The sequence below is a fragment of the Zootermopsis nevadensis genome, unplaced genomic scaffold, assembly GCF_977971745.1.
Source record: "Zootermopsis nevadensis isolate Lab colony 2312 unplaced genomic scaffold, Znev_1.0 Znev_ptg000031l, whole genome shotgun sequence".
NCBI classification, from domain to species: Eukaryota; Metazoa; Arthropoda; class Insecta; order Blattodea; family Termopsidae; genus Zootermopsis; species Zootermopsis nevadensis.
Genome location: NW_028259163.1, coordinates 3,165,548 through 3,184,618, shown reverse-complemented (window position 1 = coordinate 3,184,618; position 19,071 = coordinate 3,165,548). Strand labels below are relative to the sequence as shown.

The window sequence follows — 19,071 nt, the reverse complement described above, 5'->3', positions numbered from 1 at the left end:
ACCACTTCATTTTCTACATTGGTAATGTCTTTTGTTTATACAGTATTATAGTTTTACCCACAAGCTAGTGACATAGGCGAAACGCACAGATCTGTCCCATCTACAGCATACTGTGGGAATTTAATGTCTTCAAGCACTTTCATTCAGTAAAATATTAGCCTTCAGCTATGACGACAACATAAAAGGAAGGGGGAAAAAAAAGTTTTCTTAGAACAAAAACTGAACATATTATGGAATACTGATGAACATGTGAGGACTCATATTTTCTTGGAGAAACAATTTGGATTACAAATAAAAACTGTTAATAAAATAATCAAAAACCATTATATCCCTGAAAAAAAACAAATTGGTATGCATTCATGGGGGGAGAATAACAGATTATTTTCTGAACAAATACACTCATTCTGTGCAAAGCATTGACAGTGCTCGACACATGACTGTAACTCGTATCGTGATACTCTGAATTTTTATTTCTGGGAATTATATATTATAAAAATGTTCACACACTTCTTAGCACTTTGGTCAGCATTTCCAGAAATTTATATAATTTTCACCAATCCCATAAAGGTGTAAATAAAGGGTTCCACTGTTACTTATTTTGAAACACATTTCAACCCCTGCAAAAGATGGAACCCTGGTCGTCCAGTCCGAAGTTACCTTGACTCCTACCGTGCTACTATGCTTACCTATAAAATGACCATTTGAGTAAAAACTGTCTTGCGGCCTTGGCAAAGTTTGGTTTCCCTTCATAAGGTTTCAGCACCTGCGTAACAACACCCTTCAGCCACGCCGCCCACTCTTCCAAAGAACTTTGCTGTTGTAATGTCACCTTGAAGTCAGCTTCCAGTTGCTGCACCATTCCATCATCACACTGACAAACCCACGATGCCTAAAACAGTGATCCAATAATAATTCAACTCGAATACTTATAAAAATAAAGGAAAAAGACATGTGAACTGAAAATCAAGCTTATCATTTGCCAAAAACAATACAAGCAATTACTAATAGTATAAAATAAAGATGAAGTAAATACTCTTGTACAATGAAAATTAAAAGCATAGAAATTTCAAAATAAAAACTACTGTAATTACACAAAAAGATTTACATATTTTACCAGAAAAAGAAAGGAAAATCCACACTTTGAAAGTAGTATTGTTCAAGCCTTTACGATTTTTTAAGGCTCAAACAAATTCAACAGATAAATTTCATAACAAAATTACAGTAATGATACCACCGTCAAAGAAATTTAGAGAACAACCATTATTTTGCACATTTCCCCAATAATATTTTGACAAAATAAATATTTATTTTACACTTCAAACTGGGAGGTTTCTTTTTGTTTGTAAACTGTTGGAAAAACCCAGTCTAACAGTGATGATGCACTGAAAAATAAATGTTTTTAAAGGGGTTAAAAACACAGCCAACTAGCATTAACCTCTGGGTAAATCATGTTTTGAAACAAATTACAATACCAAATGTTCAGCACTACTGACAAAATTCTTATGCAGTCGCAAACAAAAAAATACCACCTTACGTTCACTGACCATACATATCTCTATAGTAATTCACTTAAATGGTACTTTTGCTTACCTGTTCTTGTACATTATGAAAATCAACTCGATTAAGGTCAACCAGCATCTGATTTATCTGTGCAGAGTTCTGAAGGACAGCACGCGCGGCTTGAGCGAGATGGTTTAGTGAGGTGTAGCGCCGTAAAGTCTGTGCCAAGGCACTAACGGCAGACACTTTGATGTTCACCATTTCCTCGGGGCAGCCTGTCATGGCTGCTGTCAGCCACGATTCCAGGCCTTTTGCAAAGTTGCGAATTACTTGCGTTAATGAACCTGAAGAAAACAAGAAAGTCCTGTAACACCATTTGAATAACCATCCTACTGGCAAAGGAAACACAGCTTGTAATAAACTGACTGATACATAAAGTCTTAAATATCATTGTGAGAGATTCAAGTTCTCACAGTGGCAAGGATGAAGCTGGGTGTCTTCTGGGTTGTAGCACCAAGCAATTTGTTGGAAGTTTACTGACATTTCAGAGGTGTTTGCTGTCTCCATCATCAGGGTGATAAGTACCTCCAAAACATCAGTAAACATGTACTAGACTACACAGTGACAGAACCCAGGAGACAGCCATCTTCGTAAAGGTGAAGCAAGCCACTATCCCCACCCCCACTGGGACCTTACTTTCAAAAATTAACGAGAACTGTAAAAACAGCATATCACACAGACTTGCACACGTACAGTGACCAACACACCAACATAATTTCACAAAAGGAATATGTGTATCCTGAACAGGCAATTTCATACAGGTATATTCAGTGACGATAACAGGCCACAATGTCAACTGACACTTTTCCGATAATTTGAAGTCCATCCTGTCTTATCGGGACTCTTCAGATAATATCTTTCATATTGATAATGCGCAATAGTTTTCAAACCACTCCTTTTCAAGCTGTCTGGAACTAATCCTGTTTCTTACGTTATATCACTGAAACTTGCTTGCAGATATTATCCATCTCTCGTTGACTTAACATGTTAAATGCATTAAATAAACAGAAATCACTCCATTCTTTTCACTGCACCAAAAACAGGGAGCAGTTAAAGTTGGTCCTGTACTTAATTAAGCTCATTCCATGAAGATGTATGGGGGAATGGAAGTTAAATCCATTCTCAACAAGTGTACTAGCTTTGCTTTGTGGGAAGGAGCCCCCAGGACACACTGGATAGGTCACAGTGGCAAAGAGACAAATCTCTTCCTCTACTTTCAAACACGAATATTTCAGTCTATATCCTAGTCATGATACTGCCTGATCTAACCAAATAAATCATATTAAAAATGTCGTACCCATTGAAATGCAGTAAGATATATTAGAAGTAGAAATAAAACTTTAATATTTGGGAGGAAAATGGTCTACTTGCACCAGGCATAAGTCATGTAGATAAATGAGGCAAAGACTGAATATTATAAAGACAATATTTTACTCACTTGGAATTGGCCTAAGGACATCTGGAATGAGAACTTCGACTAGATTCTGATAAAAAAGGTAATCAACGCGTCGGACAAACTGTTGGACCGGCCCACACTTGGATAAAAGATACAGCTTTGTTCTGAAACAATGATATTTTATAATATAAGTACGGAGACAGAGCGAGCTGTTCGTGAAAACATGTCGGCCACATCACTGTCATTTCTATTCGATTTAGACGCTATAACATAAGCTCTCAACATATAACATATCTTTGTTAAAAGAAACGATCAGTTTCATTTTTTTCTTTAACTGATATATGTTTCATGACACCTGAAAACTACAAACTGACATGCAATAAATCACATATTTTCAAAATTTGGCACTTGGTAGAAACATCTAAAATTTTCAAACAGCCAAAGACTAAAACGCGTAAAAGATATTCTGTAACGATGTGCAGAACTCTAATGAATAAAATTTAAACATATTAGTAGGCTGAAGTTTTATTCATGGAAGAACCAGACAGAAATTTTTACTTGTAACAAAAATGCATATAATTAACTCTCATGCATTTACTCTAAAGGTGTACACACACAAATCATGACGTACACTATGTACATATTACCAACAAAAAAATATAACCCCTTCGCCAATACTGGGCGTGCACTGAGAGGAAATTTTCACTAAGAGAGAGTATATTTTACACAAAAAAAGGTCACATCTAAGGAAACAAATACAAGAGACCCCCATTATATTAGTCTGTGGGGCAAACTGATTCAAATATTAAACCTGTTAAAACCTTAAAACATACTTGGACAAATACTTCTCTTCTTCACATTCGTCTCCATTGTTGTTATCCTGACTTCGCCAAAATTCTTTCCACAAACTCTCAACTGTTTGGAATTCCAGGTTCAGTACTGCATCCAGGAATGCCTGTATAACGCAGAAAAAAACATAAATACATGAAGATTTCTGTCTTCTGGGCTGCTGTTATATGACGAGAACCAGCACAATTTTCTGTCAGGAAAAAAGTACGTGGTTAACCTCTGACAGAGCTTAGTGGTGATGAGATGGAAAGAGGAAATCTTACGCAAGTCAGATAAAGGCACGAAAAAATCTTATCTAGTTATTAGGCTTTGTGAGGATGGGATGAAATTTTACTGAATAAACAGGCCCATAGGAGCAGAAGATAAATTCCGCACTGATATACTGGGCAGCAGTCGTTAAAACGCTAACAGAAAATTACCTCACAATGTTCTCTGTAGATACTACGTAATGTGTCCACATCTTCCAATGTGCAGTCCTCGGGTAGGACAAGTCCTGGCGGAAATTCTATTTCTGGAAAGTCAGGTATTGCTCCTGAACCATCACCTAGGAACTGATGGTGATGAGGATGCTGTAAGAATCAGAAATTATGAATGCACACACACAGAGCAAGATGACATTAATACATATCACGTATCAAACTCATGTATAATCTGAAGTAATTGTCAATCTATATTGGACAATATATCACTTTAAAGGCTTCTCAATGCAGAACATTTAGTTTGATTAGTTTGTAATTAAAAATTAAGAACTGTATGTACCATTAATTTAAATTATAAATGCACAGTAAGCAGTCTGAAATTCTTTGGATAGTTTGTACGCTGCTACAACTCATCTAAAGACACGGGAATGCAAGCCGTTTGAGTAAACTGGCTCAAGAAGCAGTCCAGACACCAGATACGAGGTTCAGCACCGTGCGTCAAAGCTCGTGATACACACAGTTCAAGTTCCGAAGACATTTACTGTACCCAGATAAAAATGGTATGTAGTTACAGTTTTCTGTCACGTCTCCAAAACTTGAATCGCCCTGAGCTGTACCTGTGGTGATGAACTTGAGTGATTCGAGCTGGCCGAGTGATTGGTATTTTGCTCATACTGGCTTTCTATTTTCTGAGCACCACCATTCCCATTACCACCTGTGCCTGACAGCAATTTATAGCGTTTCTGTGATGACGGTTGCTGGCGACCACCTGATGACGTTCCGTCCTCCGACAGCTGGTTTAATGCTGATCCAGGTATTACACGAATCCCATAATAGTGATATCTCGAATTACCCCTGCAATAATAACGGTTAGATATTTATACTACATTCTACTATTTCCCTATTCAGCTACATGTCCAGATATTAAAATGATGTGCCTTAGTAAAACGTGTATAAAATTCTAGTATACATGTAGACAATTCTTCTAATTCGGCAGAGCTTAGTTCTTATTGTAAAACATTTCTGACCCTGAATCAATTACATTCAATATGCGTGACATGTAAAGTAGAGGTTACATCAAATTAATATGAAACAAAATATACATGATAATACTTGCCTTGTTCCAAGCCTTCTGGTTCTCAAGCCAAGAAAAACAGAACGGATGAGCTTCCCAAACGATGCCGCATTAACAGGATCTAATTTGTTTTCGCTGCAGTGACGGAGGTAATGGTTGTACAATGTAGAACGAGGGAGGCTCACGCCCTCAGCCACTTCATAGTTTTGCACCAGCCATTGAACCTGCATTCATACAGTAAGGATAATATAACACAAGTGCCTCATTATGATTGATTACTAGCAAGAGAATAATCTGTAGAAATGAGACACATATAAAAATAAATATACAAAACAAAGACAACAAATTATTGGTATTATTAGCCCATAATATAATACAATATTTGAAAGTTAAGGAAAGCAGGTAACATACAGTAGGTAAAGACCCATAAGGAACAATATTCATGGTACTTTTACCAATTTCATATTATACAAAATTTGGTCTACAAATGCATGCACTCAGATATGTGAATATATTCAAATGACAATATAGGAATTCTGTGAATATCGTATCACCTTTTAATTCAAATATACCAAAGACCCAAAGTTTCAAATTTATCAAACCATGACTAATGTCTCATTGATGTCTTCTAGCTGTTAATTTTTATCATTGCCATTATACCACATGCCTTGAATGCAAGTCTCTAAATATAGGCAATTTCAAATATAAGTGTATAAAATTTGAGGTTAGAACTGTTCTAGATGGTAATTCATAAAAGTTTTACATTTCATAGCAGTTTTAAAAAAATTCAAACAAAGGAAAAAGCATGATAAAGAGACAGTTCTCACATATATCTGCATAACACTGTGAACTGGCTGACAATACGGAATGTGCATACATCAAGATAAATGAGAAACATGGTAAGGTGGCCAAGAAAAGCAACAAAATTTTTAAATCTGCATTTAGTCAGATGCTCTCAGCTGAATGATAACATTTGAGTGGTGCGTTCAATTTAAGAAGGCCAGTTTTCCATCAAACATTATCAAACCCCTGCCCACACATCATTTCACACTGATGAAACAATCATTCATGTTCATGATAAAAAATGTAGTGACAAACAGAAAATATTTTATGTGGACAATCTGAAACATCTGAGGTATAAAGCGTAACGTAAAATTCCCAAAAGATTTAAGTTAATTTTGTGGCTGTAGCATCAGCGCAATGCATTGGTAGACTTCATATGGCATACAGGAACTATTGACTGCTTCCCCACACATCTTCAGAATGTGTTAAAGATCATCCAACGTGCAACCCTGAAAGAAGGGTACCAGAAATGCTTCAATGGGTGTAACGACTGAAGGATATCAACCTGAGAAACAAGTATGTCGGGTGATGCAAGGGGGTATGCGGAGTAAGAACATTCTTTCAGAACAGTTCTGAACTGTCTTATTTTCACGGAGAAAGGAACAAAATATTCACCGATAGGAAACCAACAAAATTATTGGTTTTCAAGCTTCTGCTATTACTTTGGGACTGAGATCAGACTTTCAGGTTAGCATTAACAAGCTTAAAAAGTGTGTTCCAAACCAGAATACATAATATCCTCATACGTTCCTTGCAATGTGTAGAGGCATTAAATCTGCCTTATTTGACAGTTCTCACTTTGGTCACCAGATCACAGAACCTCAGTGTCTACCCCATGATTTTCCTCATTCATAATTTTGTTATCACTGCTTGTAGAATATTCAAATTACGATTCTGAGGTCATGCAGAATAGCACACATCAAATCTCATCCAAATCTGTCCAGTGGTTCTCAAGTTGGACTGGACAGATGGAAAGAAAGACACGACCAGAATGATTGCAAAATAATGAAGGCTGTCATTACAGAAATTTATCCATGTAACCCACGATCATTTGGCCTTGAAATAGCTTCTTTCAGGAGTAAAACATTTGATAATCTGCTGGTGTTAAATCAGAATTGCAAACAGATGGTGTCTGCTCTTCCCGAGTTCCGTAAATTCAACTCTGTCCAATGGTCATAGACGGATAGCATGTTTTTATGCTGCATCTCTTAACACCACAACTGAGCGGTTATCACTCCTACTCTGAAGTCTGGAAATTCCAAGATTGATCTTGGCCCAGAGACAGCTATCCTGAGGTTTTTCGTGGTTCTCCTCAGTCCTTACAGGCAAATGCCAGGATAGTACCTTAAATTAGGCCACAACTTCTTCCTTCCATAACCTTTCCGATTCATTAATCATCCAATCAATGACATTATAGTCCGAGCTACTGACAGCATCATTAATCAAACAAATAAATATATAAATTATGCTCTATCAACTAAAAGAGCAGTTCAGCCTCACATCATGTACCTCGCTTGGTGGGAGAGATTGTATAGCTCCTATTCATTCTTGACCTCTGCACTAAATAGGGGTTAGTGGTCAGCACCACGCCCTAGTTGCACTTTACCCCTGGGAAAGGACCCTGGTACCCATTGGATAGGAGGCTGGGTGGGCCTCAGAGTCAGTTGGACACAGAGGCTAGAGGAAAAAATCCTCTGACCCCGTCGGGGATCGAACCCCGGTCGTCCAGCCCGTAGCTAGTCACTATACTGACTGAGCTATCCCGGTTCCTGTGCTCTATCAACTGCATAGGATATTTACCAACAAAGAGCATGAGAAGATGGCCACATTCAGTGAACTTGAAGGAATGGCAGTGGGCATGTTCCTGACTCATCAAGGTTAGGTTGTCAGTATTTGCTTGAAGAAACTGAGGAAGACGTGAAATTTGAAAATGGGACATTCTGAATATTACCGCTTCAGCCGACTTGTTCAGGTGGCAGTCACAAAACTTGACACCATTGATGTTAATTCTACAAGGTGTCCCAAAAATGATGACACGATACACATACTAAAGCAACGACATAATGGACCAAGTATCATTACGACCTTCTCAGTTCTAGAAGACTCATGACGTTTCCCACACCATACTCGGTCTACCCATGGTTCTCTAGTTCAACCAAAGGCTAAAACTTGATAACAACACTGAAGAAAATGAAGTATAAGAAAAGCTGTACCAGTCCACAGAACTATTCACTGCAGAGAAGACAAAGGTCGGACAAATGCATCGTAGTCAGGAGAGATCATGTGGAAAAATGACACAATGTTTGTGCTGTAAAGAATACATTAAAGCAGACAGATACAATTACAGCATACAAAACAACACGGAGCAAAGTCCTTCTTGAGATAGTAACAGTAAACTTAGCCCCAGTCAAGAAATTCCTCACATTTTATGTAACCTGATGGTTTAATACCATGTTCACAGGAGCCCATATACAGCATACATGCAAAGAAATATGTGGTGTAGACAGGAGATTAATGCAACTATCAGCATAAGAGAATAACTGCACAATTTATGTTTCATTATGAATTACAGTCACTACAGGCTACAGTGGTCAGAAAATCTTCATCGATTTCTACAAAAACATCATCTCGCAATGAATGCATAATATTAATCACTTCACACATTCAAAACTACAATAGTTTTATCCATTAAAAACATTTTTCTTTGCGAGATTTCAGGTTCTCATGGCAGTGGGTAAGATGACTGTCTGCCGAGTTGTTGTGCCATTTAGTCAGGTAGAAGTTTACAGACGTTTCAGAGGCATCCGCCATCTCATCTCCCTGATAATGGAGACCGCAAGTAGCTTTGAAAGTCTTTCCTCCCTTCTGCGTAACATCTTTCCAACTTGTTGCCCATTCAGACCTCCATCTTTGTCCTGAGCATTTTTCTTTACCTTCGTGTTCAAAATCCTGCTTAGGATTCTCTTAATTCGTTCTTAAAACACGCACATACAATCCTATTCTATTTTTGTAAACTTGCCTCCCAGTGTTAATCTCAGAATATAATTATTTCTTTCTTATTCCTTCTCCTTTAATTCTTCTGCTTCATCATACCTGCATCTTTATTATATTCCACGGATTCAAAAGTTAATCATATGACACTAGGATGTGGAATGAGTCATAATAATAAATACACATTAAAAGTACAACTCACACTATTATAAAGATTTCACATATTATAAAACAGGGTTCACATAAAGTAGTGATATGTTACAAATACATCTAGCAATTATATACAGTACATAAATTATACTACCCATTTATATTATACGAAAACCTTAAGAAACATTATGACCTATTCGTAAAAATCATCAACAGACTAAAAGAAGTATGTAATTAAGTATCTTTTTAACGCTACTTTAAATTGTGCTCTTTTATTTATAAGACTAATGAGACTTGAAGGCACACTTGAAAATGTTGATGCCTACATATTCATTCTTCTGACAACACGAGAAGTTGGCAATTGGTCTATGAAGCTGATTCCTATTCCTTGAGTTTGCATTGTGTAAATAAGAATTAGTTTGAAAATGTTCTTGGTTGTTACAATACTTCTTATACTGAGACAGCTCAGTAAGAATAGTAACAAGGTAATGGGTTGGAAGATAGGGGTTCAATTCCTGGCAGGGGAGAAAATTTCTCTTCCCCACAATATCCATACCAGCTCTCGGCAACATACGAACTCACCCACACTTCTACCCAATGGGTGTCAGGGTTCTTTCTTGCGATAGAGCAGTCGTAGTAAGAGACTACCAACTTCCATCTAGTTCCAAGGTTAGGAATATGTGGAGCTGTACCTCAACAACCCATGTCTGTACTGTGGTTGTTACATAAGCACCAGGGACTGCTCTAAAATTTTAAGGAGTGTAGATGGAAATCTACAATCTTTAAAATTTTAATTTTTTCTGCAATAAATCTACTAACATCTGCCATGGTCCATGTCTAAATTTCTACTCTGTATGTTAAGATGGGCATGAGTCACTTGGGCATTTCCGATTTCCAGAGCGCATCCCTCGGACATTCTTTGCACACTTCCTTTTTTGCCAGTTTCGTCTGCCACTATTTCACTTTCTAATTATTTAAAACTCCCTACATACAAAATTTTACCTTTCTGATGTACTCCATTTTCTGACTTATTTTCATAACCATACACCTTTATAAACTGATACTTTATCCAAAATATTTAAGAATTATTATTATTACCGTGTAATTTCTTCTCCAAGATGCTTTCATTTGGTTCCCGTGTTAACTACATATATATTTTTGTTGTATATACCATACGTTTGCACTACACACTTGTCTTTCTGTTACTTATTACTATACCCATTATAATATTGCAGAGCATGCGACATGAACCACTTCCCTGTTTAACGCTTATAACATCTAGAAGCTTTCAAATATCATGCCGTCGATGACCACATTGTTTATCCATTTCATAAATGTTCTTTATTAACCATTCTCCTACCTGCAAACACCTGTCCTGTGTAACACAATTATGTTATCATAATCCTTTTCTATATCAACAAAAACTAAACATGTATTATTGCCAAATTCCAATCACTTTACTTTCCACCAGCCTTCTAAGTTTGATGAAAAATTTTCCTTTGCATGTTAGGTAGGCTCTGCAATGTAATGTCTGCATTGTTTATATCTCTTTTCTTAAAAATTCACATCATCAGGACTTTTCCCCACTTATTTCTTACTACTCTATATGCACCCTCACATAATACTCGCCCCTTTCCTATAATTTTTTTCAACATTAAAATATACCTTTCACCAAAATACAGATCTCAATAACTTCAAGAATTTCAACTGGGTTTCAAATGTTAATTAAAGAATGTAATATTCCCTCGTGATGCTATCACTGTGCAAGATTATTTCAACATGACACTTCTAAATCACTGGACATGTCAAGCAGAACGCAGACTGCGGGTCTCAAGATTCTCCACTTTAACATTACGTTATAACGTGGGCAGAGTTGCTACAATCCTATCCCGCTATTCAACCAAACAGACCGAGTGAGACTTTATGACCACCTCGTATACACTGTGAGCTCAAGTGCGTTAAGAAACGTCAAAATGTTAATAAAAACAATGTAATTAAATAAATAATACATTTCTCTGCAGCTGTTCTCTTAGACAACATCAAATTCAAAGCGCTGTTAGTGTAAGAAAGAGAAACGTGTAATGAACAAGACTGAGACAGCAAGGGACTTACAGTGGCCGGCGAGACACGGGTGGTGTGTGAGAGGTTCGGATGCCCTTCACCATCCAGAGAAGAAGGGTTAGTAGTTGAAGTCCCTGGGACTATATACGCCACCCCACCAGCATCCTGACAGAGTGAGTGAAGGAGAGCATACCTGTTAGTTGCTCGTAGCGCTTGGAGAGGAAATGGAAGACTGGCCGGGTAAGGAACACACTAAACATGCAGAGAACATAACATGTTACAGAATTCCCACTCCTCATAGAAGAAATAAACATAACAGGATACCAAAGGTCTCAACAGAACTGAAAAAGCCTTCATCCATGTCTTTGAAGAGGAAAATAAGTGTTGTGAGTATGAACGCATGAAAATTATTACTCATACTCAAAAAAAAAGTGCACACACACAAACACACATACACGCGAGACCTTGAATAAGTAACGAGACTGAATCTATAAGAACTAAGATACTGTACTTACAGGGACGAGTCAATCCCTTGTAAAGTAGGCTCTTTCAGCAAGTACACCAGGGGTTCTCAACCAACAGCTGTTCTGTCACACCATCAAAATATTTATCTTTCAAGGCTCTACAACTTACAGGAATGTAAAAAAAAATACAGTGAATGATATCTAATGAGCACCACAGCTGTCATATTTATCGAATACTGAGCTTAACACAAGCTGTAATGAGCAGGCGGGTGCACTGTTACGATGAATTTGTCACTCACTGGATTCCCGTTTCTGTGATGCATAATGGAAACCCAATGTTTTAAATAGACGAACACTTTTCAGAAAAGCAGAGGGAAAGTTATAAATGGCGTATTCTGGATTCTGTTTGTCTAATTGCATCGTGAGAGCAACCAGAAAAACTGGCGTGCCAAGACCTACGGCAATTCCTGCTAGGGCAAACATGCCAGTAAAATTTCTTAAAATTTCTAGATACCTTCTTTTCTAAAAGTCATTATATTCTCTCAAAAAATTGTATAACTTGCATTTTTGAAAAAGGGGAATTTGGCTCCTTTCATTCCTTTATTCAAACATCTGACAACACAGTGAGACCATTATAAAGTACCAGAAATAAGGAGTTAAATTTCCCACAAATTGTCTTTCCATATACATACAAATGTTGGTTAACAGTAACGTCTTGTGAAGCATACTCATGATGAACACCACAACAAAATGAGAAGGGAATTTTCATTGAAAAGATCGCTGCTTAATTTTGGGGTCATAATGACAGACTCGTTTCTCATCATATATTACGTTAGGTTACGACACTGTTCAGAAATGTAATTCAGAAGCCTACAGATAAGCAATTTTTTCTTCCCTTGTCCCAGTAACTGTGGAATAATCTTGGCTGAGAAAAACTTCATTTCCAAGTCTTCATTAGCTTGATAAGAACCCTATACATCTTCAGCCATTTCACAGAAAGTCAAATCTGTAATTTCATAATAAATCGCACAATGACAGAGCCACTCAAAAATTAATGCTTGGCTCACTCCAAGTAACATGTTAGCCCCAAACAATCAGACATTACATCAATTATGCCAGAATAAGATGGTCAAAACCATGTCCCGCACAGTGCGATTTAAGACGTGAATTCAGTCTCGATACTTTTCCCTCCGATCTCATATATATACGAACACAAACCAAAATCCAATGTAACTTATGCAATTAATCATATGCCTATTATGGTTAAAAAAATGTAGAATCATAAAAATATAAAACGCTCATGGCCTGGACAATGCAGGCTAAATTTGTTCTTAATATAAGCTCAATACACACCTAGGATATTTTCATATTAAAAAATGATATAATAAACTGGGTAAATAACAATTTTTCCAGAAAATTTTCCAAAACGTTGGGCCTAACCTTTATTTTATACTGAACACGAACTGTAACCTAACATAAACGCAGACCATTTTATCAAGTAAAAAATAAAAGAAATTTATATTCCTCTAATAGTGTAACAGAAGTTAGCAATAAACAAATGCAGGATAACAAAAGGTTAAACAAACAAACATAAATTGTAATACATTTAATTGACTCTAATAATTTTACAACAAAAAAATAAAGATACAAGTAAATATATGATTAGAACAGACTGTAAATGTTCGTGTAATTCCTGAACACCTTGACTGTTATACTGAGGGAAAAAAATTCCAAAGGAAGACTCATTAGAGGCTCATGAGCCACAGTTTGCACAACTTTGATCCAGAAATTCTTAGTTGTAGAGATAGCTGATATGTAAAAGGTAATCTGCTTTATTTGCTACATCTGTTCGGTATGAATATAATTTGGTAGTGCTGTTATACTTTACTTCCCTAAAACAAGGTTAATTGCACTCAAACAATATTTGCACAGCCAAGTTTGCAAAGAATGTAGATCAGCTCCATCTCCTACACACAGTATTATACACCACGGTAGGCTGACTTACAGCTGTTACTGTCTGCGGACTAGCTCTCTGGGCGGCAATGAGGGTATGCGCAGCATCTGGATCTATGCCTTGCTGGATGAGGTAGGCACCGTTCCCCTGAGCCAGCAGCTGACCTGCAGTAGTTCCCTGTGTCAAATTACTTGCCACCTGAAACGAAGTTTTCCATTTTGAAGTGGCGGATTAAAAACAGGCTATATAAGCAATCACCGCTCACACGTTTGTTGTCGTTAGATTTTCGCCGCTTGATTTCAATGTATAACTTTGTCTGTTGGGGATGAGCAACATCAAATGTTAAAAATTATGTTTCAGCAAATGTTGCAGTTACCATCTTCAGTTCTTTGCCTGAAACATGGAATTACTAGTCTCACAGTTATTATTATTATTATTTGGTGTTCTGTCTGACGACAGGTCCATATGAACAGGATCCTTCCATCCTTTTCTCGGACTGGGACCTGTTCCTATACGTTCTTGGCAGATGATCCAGAAGTGGTTTGCCATTGCCTTCTTCTGTGTGTGAATGGAGTAATTGTTGGGATGCCACGGAGAAACCGGGGAAGCCCCCGGAGGAAAATTCCGTGTTGCCTAGACCACGGCCTTGCCCAACACAAGTTATAAATTCGGGCACCGCCGGGAATCGAACCCGAGACCCCAGGATTACAAGGCCAGCGTTCTAACCGCTAGACCACCGTGGCGGTCAGTCTCACAGTAAGTACAAATAAAATATATTTTATTTATTTACTTACTTATTTATAGCTTATATAACAGCACTTACGGTGTCTCAGGCAACAGCGTCAAATGAGAGGATGGAGATAAATAAAGAATTTGAAAGGATGTGGAATGATAGAGGGACTGCGGAAAAATCACAAGAAAAATTTCAGGATAGCCCAGTCTCCAGGCCAAGATCTAAACCTGGGACCTCCTGAATATGAAGAAGTGCTAACCACTCAACCATGACGTTTGGTGTCCCCACATACAAACTGAAAAAAAATTACTACTCTTGCCATGTTGCTCAGAACCAACCTTAGAAGCAGAATTACGTTGCGTTACACTTTACCTGACTATATGTAACTGCGGTGGTGTTCCCGGAGTAGTACTGGCCAGATGCTGGGGTGTACATTGTCCCAGTTTCGCCCACTGTGTACACTGGGTATGCCCTGCACAGCAAAAATACAAGATAATTACAATGAGCGCTATAAACAAGGTTCCTTGTACCTCTATATAGTATTAATATTCATATTCAAGTACTTATACTCTGAATATGAAGGCAGCAGGTACCTTCAAATCACAGATGACTACAAGGCATCACAACCTAGACCACAATCCAAACTATGACTTCAGTGGAAACTCATGAGATCTCAAAATCTCACAAGATTTCTGTGTTTCTGCTCATCAATAATGCTTACATCTGTCCATTGGTGGCAGCATATATGGCCTGGTCTGCTGAACCTTCTACGTATTGCACGTACGTGGGGTGAACCCCCTGTGCAGCCCCTGTGTCTGACCCCACTGCGTCTGTTTCAGAAACTGCGAGAAACAGAGAGAAAAATCAAGACTATAGTAACATATTTGCTGCCTTTGCAGACAGAAATTACTCTGGTAGCAAAATAAATTAGTATTTGTATATAACACAGTATCAAATAAGTAATGTGGAAATTCAGCTTAGACATATGTTTATTTATATTAACAGAAATTACCAATGTGAGATTAGCGGTTCTCACGGCGGTGAGGATAACAATGTTACTCTTCTGGGTAGACCATGAAGACTTGTAGGCAGATATCAGCAATGTTCTGGAGAAACACTGGTATCTACCTACGAGTCCACATGGTCGACCCAGAAGAGCAACATCATCGGAACTTGAATTTCTGTTGCTAAACACATTAGTATATTATTTGATTTTGTCTACTCCAAATACCAATACAAAATTAATACAAATGTCTCATCACAAATGTCCTAAAATTATCACAAAACTTTCTTTGTAAGTATACCTACTACTACTTTCTTCCTAAAACGAAAAGTACTGATGCATACACAGACATAATAAAGACAAATAAACAGGGGGATATTTTAAAGTTTCTGTGACAAACAATACTACCAGTACATCCAACATTAAAAGAAATAATGACCTTCAATTAAAATATCCCTTGCCACCTACTCTCTTCCATATATAAGGTTCTTAAAACGCACATTCACCCTGAAGATGGCAACTACAATGTACACGACGTTGGTTAATACCCAACATTTGATATGGCTCGTGCCGAACAATGAAGTTATAAGTTTGTGAATATGTATGACGGAGTGGAGGTATAGCTCCGTACATTAACATCGGCACTAGATGGAAGCGGAAGGTCAGTCTCTCACTCTAGTCCCCTTAACCTCGGCAAAAAAGTCTCTGTTACACAAATGACGGGACGCCGGATACGCCTTAGAGCCTGTCTGGACATGATAACAAAAAGAAAAATTTGTTCCTGCTAGAAATCAAAACTCAATCTTCCAACTGGTAGACAATCATTACACTGATGCGCCAGTCTCCATATCCTTTTACGTGGTCTAATAAAATACAGAAAGAATTATGTATTAACTGCAGGCTTTATGCCAGTCTTGTATACATGCCTCTAGGCTTATACTATCATTTCATGACAATTATTTCTGACCACTTCACAAATTGATCCTCTTCAATATCACTAATTAGCTATAATCTGCTTACGCAGATATAGACATGTAATGGCAAGGCCATTAAACAAAAAAAGAAAGTGGCTACCATAGCAACGGATGATGATAGGCCAACCCAGCAGGCTGCTTAGGGGGGAAGTCAAGTAGAGTTAACCTTTTACAATTCAATAATATTTAACAACCCTCATCAAATTTCATCCCAGTCTGTCAAACATGAATCTAAATACAATATGGTACAAATAATGCCAATGGTAATCGGCATTTCATGGAAAGTGCAACTTAATGAAGAGCTATAACATAAAATGTATTTCCTATCATTCAAGTTGAAAGAAATCGTTACATAATAAAACTAAAAATAACTGCTGTACGCCTGAGAGGATTAGATAATCAGAAATATTCTCTTTCTCAAGGAGTGTCTTTTGAATCTTCTTCTACTGATTTCTTGCTATAGTGACCCTCAGGTCTCAGCTGTACCATAAACTTTATCAAACCTACCCACAGGTTCAAGGGACACTTTACTGATAGTTTTAAGTGACACAGGTTAAGTTCTGAGATTCTGGCAAGATAATACTCACAAGTATAAAACATCATTCCTTACCATGACACCTTTTTGAACCTATAGGTAAACTGATATAATTAATATATATAATAGTCTCACGGAACAATGGTAAAAAAAATCTTAAAATAAAACTATACAGAAGCTGTTTCATGGTAATAAAAGGTCAATGTTTCCATCAGAACTGTAGCTGTTCTCGCACTGCATCCATTACTAAAAACATCAGAGTTCATTGTTCCATTTCCCACACTATTCTGATCTTCCTCCCCTTCTTCGGCCAGACAAGGGCCCTCATAAATGCAGCAATCAGTACTATATTGCAAATCTCATCTTCACATGGTGCAACTTATCACAAATGAAATTATATTCTTGATGAAACCAAGATAACGTCAAACCTGTCAAATGCTCGCTATTAATTCAGCTCAAAATATTTTATATTTAAATGATGTCCTACTTAAGAACTCATATATTACAAAAGATTCAACTATTCTTCTGCGAAAGTATGAAATTTTGTTTCCCTCCCTGTGAGAGAGCCTGAAAAAAAAGTGCATCAGAGAACATCTGGACCCAAGAAACAGGTGAAGGACCATCATTTCTACTCATCAACTAATGGATGAGATTGGGAGGGCATGCAGCATGCATGATGGAAATAAGAAATGTATACAACATTTCTGTTAAGAACCCTCAAGGAAAGAGCCTAAATGGAAGATATCGGCAGAGACGGGATATCTGTTTTGAATGAAGCAATATTTGTTAACGATATTCTTAATCGGATATGCGGCTCTCAAGTGTCTTACATGTCCCAGGAACAAGGTGACTAAAATCAATGCAGTCTCTCACATTTACGGTGAATTTTAAACTCATCATTTCTGCACATGCTCTCAAAACAACTGCATAAACAAGAAAACTATTTGTAAGACAATACCGTCACAATGCCAGTACACTCTGTAACCCCCCCTCCCCAGTCGTCAGATCCTTTGCTCACCACATCACAATGTTATTGCATAATCCTTACCTACAGTAGGGTTAACTGGGGTGAGGGATGTGTATGACCGAGTGCCATTTCCTTCTAGAAGCGGAAGCATGAAAATAAGACGATAGTGCTAGAGTTATGACCAGAATGCAAGTAGGGTGCCTACTGGTATGGAAATCTGACTGTACAGGATTTCAGGAGAAGCACATTATTATTATTAAAAATATTTTAACATCTACCAAAAAATTTGATTAAAATACGTGTCAGATACAAAGCAACCGTTAAGGGTTACATTACCATACCTTCTAACAGGCGTGGTATATAATTAAAATGGTCTTCTTTGTCACGATGCCAAATGGTCTCGAGGACAGTTAATCTACATTTCGGAGGAACATGGCTAACCATCTACTAAACCATGTGGCGTCACAACCAAGAAGACAACCACAATAAAATCATATTTTTTAACTTTCACTAGACAAGAAAACAATAATATTCCTTTAAACACACAATTCTCCAGCTGTGTTTAATACTTTTTTAAGAACACCGATAAAAGTATAATTTTTTTTACTCTAAAAAAACTGACAAATGAATACAAAATATTTTACCTGAAAACCTGGAAATTTAAAATTATCTCTTACAGTAGACACCCTAAATAAGTGTATGAAAAAAAAGAATAAACAAAAATGTCTTAGATCAAGACAGCCAGTACAGAAATTTCATAAAGAACAACTAAGTTACTATGCAATATTCTGTGCTATCCAAATATGCTGTTATGAAATTAAAACAAGAAACAATTGCAAATATAAAAGTTACGTTACACAAAATGAAATGGATACTCAGAAGAGGAGCACAAACCAGAACATTGTCATCTTCACCGCCTTACGAACCTCAAATCTTCACGATAAACTCGTTTACAAAAAATACATGAAATACTACGTACATAAGCACGACGAAGAATAACAGATGCTGACCACAGCAATTTAGCGACAACTGGTCTTACAAATTGATACACATAAATAATTGTGCATTTTACTTCACATACGTGAAATAAAACCTTA

The 19,071-nt window shown here is 37.2% G+C and overlaps 1 protein-coding gene across 9 annotated transcripts in view; it reads right to left on the bottom strand.

Annotated features, from left to right (window-relative positions):
• Rfx (regulatory transcription factor Rfx) overlaps window positions 1–19,071 on the bottom strand; it is a 45,609-nt gene that overhangs the window by 8,238 nt on the left and 18,300 nt on the right. For 5 of the 9 annotated variants that reach the window (XM_087359527.1, XM_087359528.1, XM_087359529.1 and 2 more), the window contains 11 exons: window positions 15,217–15,337; window positions 14,868–14,967; window positions 13,814–13,960; window positions 11,396–11,596; window positions 5,342–5,523; window positions 4,842–5,079; window positions 4,225–4,374; window positions 3,790–3,911; window positions 2,999–3,120; window positions 1,591–1,844; window positions 687–889 (listed from right to left, as the gene is read on the bottom strand). In XM_087359527.1, coding sequence (XP_087215653.1) covers window positions 687–889; window positions 1,591–1,844; window positions 2,999–3,120; window positions 3,790–3,911; window positions 4,225–4,374; window positions 4,842–5,079; window positions 5,342–5,523; window positions 11,396–11,596; window positions 13,814–13,960; window positions 14,868–14,967; window positions 15,217–15,337 — 1,840 coding nt within the window. Of the gene's footprint in view, window positions 1–686; window positions 890–1,590; window positions 1,845–2,998; window positions 3,121–3,789; window positions 3,912–4,224; window positions 4,375–4,841; window positions 5,080–5,341; window positions 5,524–11,395; window positions 11,597–13,813; window positions 13,961–14,867; window positions 14,968–15,216; window positions 15,338–18,055; window positions 18,141–19,071 lie in introns of those variants that run through there. The other 4 variants (XM_087359535.1, XM_022061166.2, XM_087359531.1 and 1 more) reach the window with 4 other exon arrangements.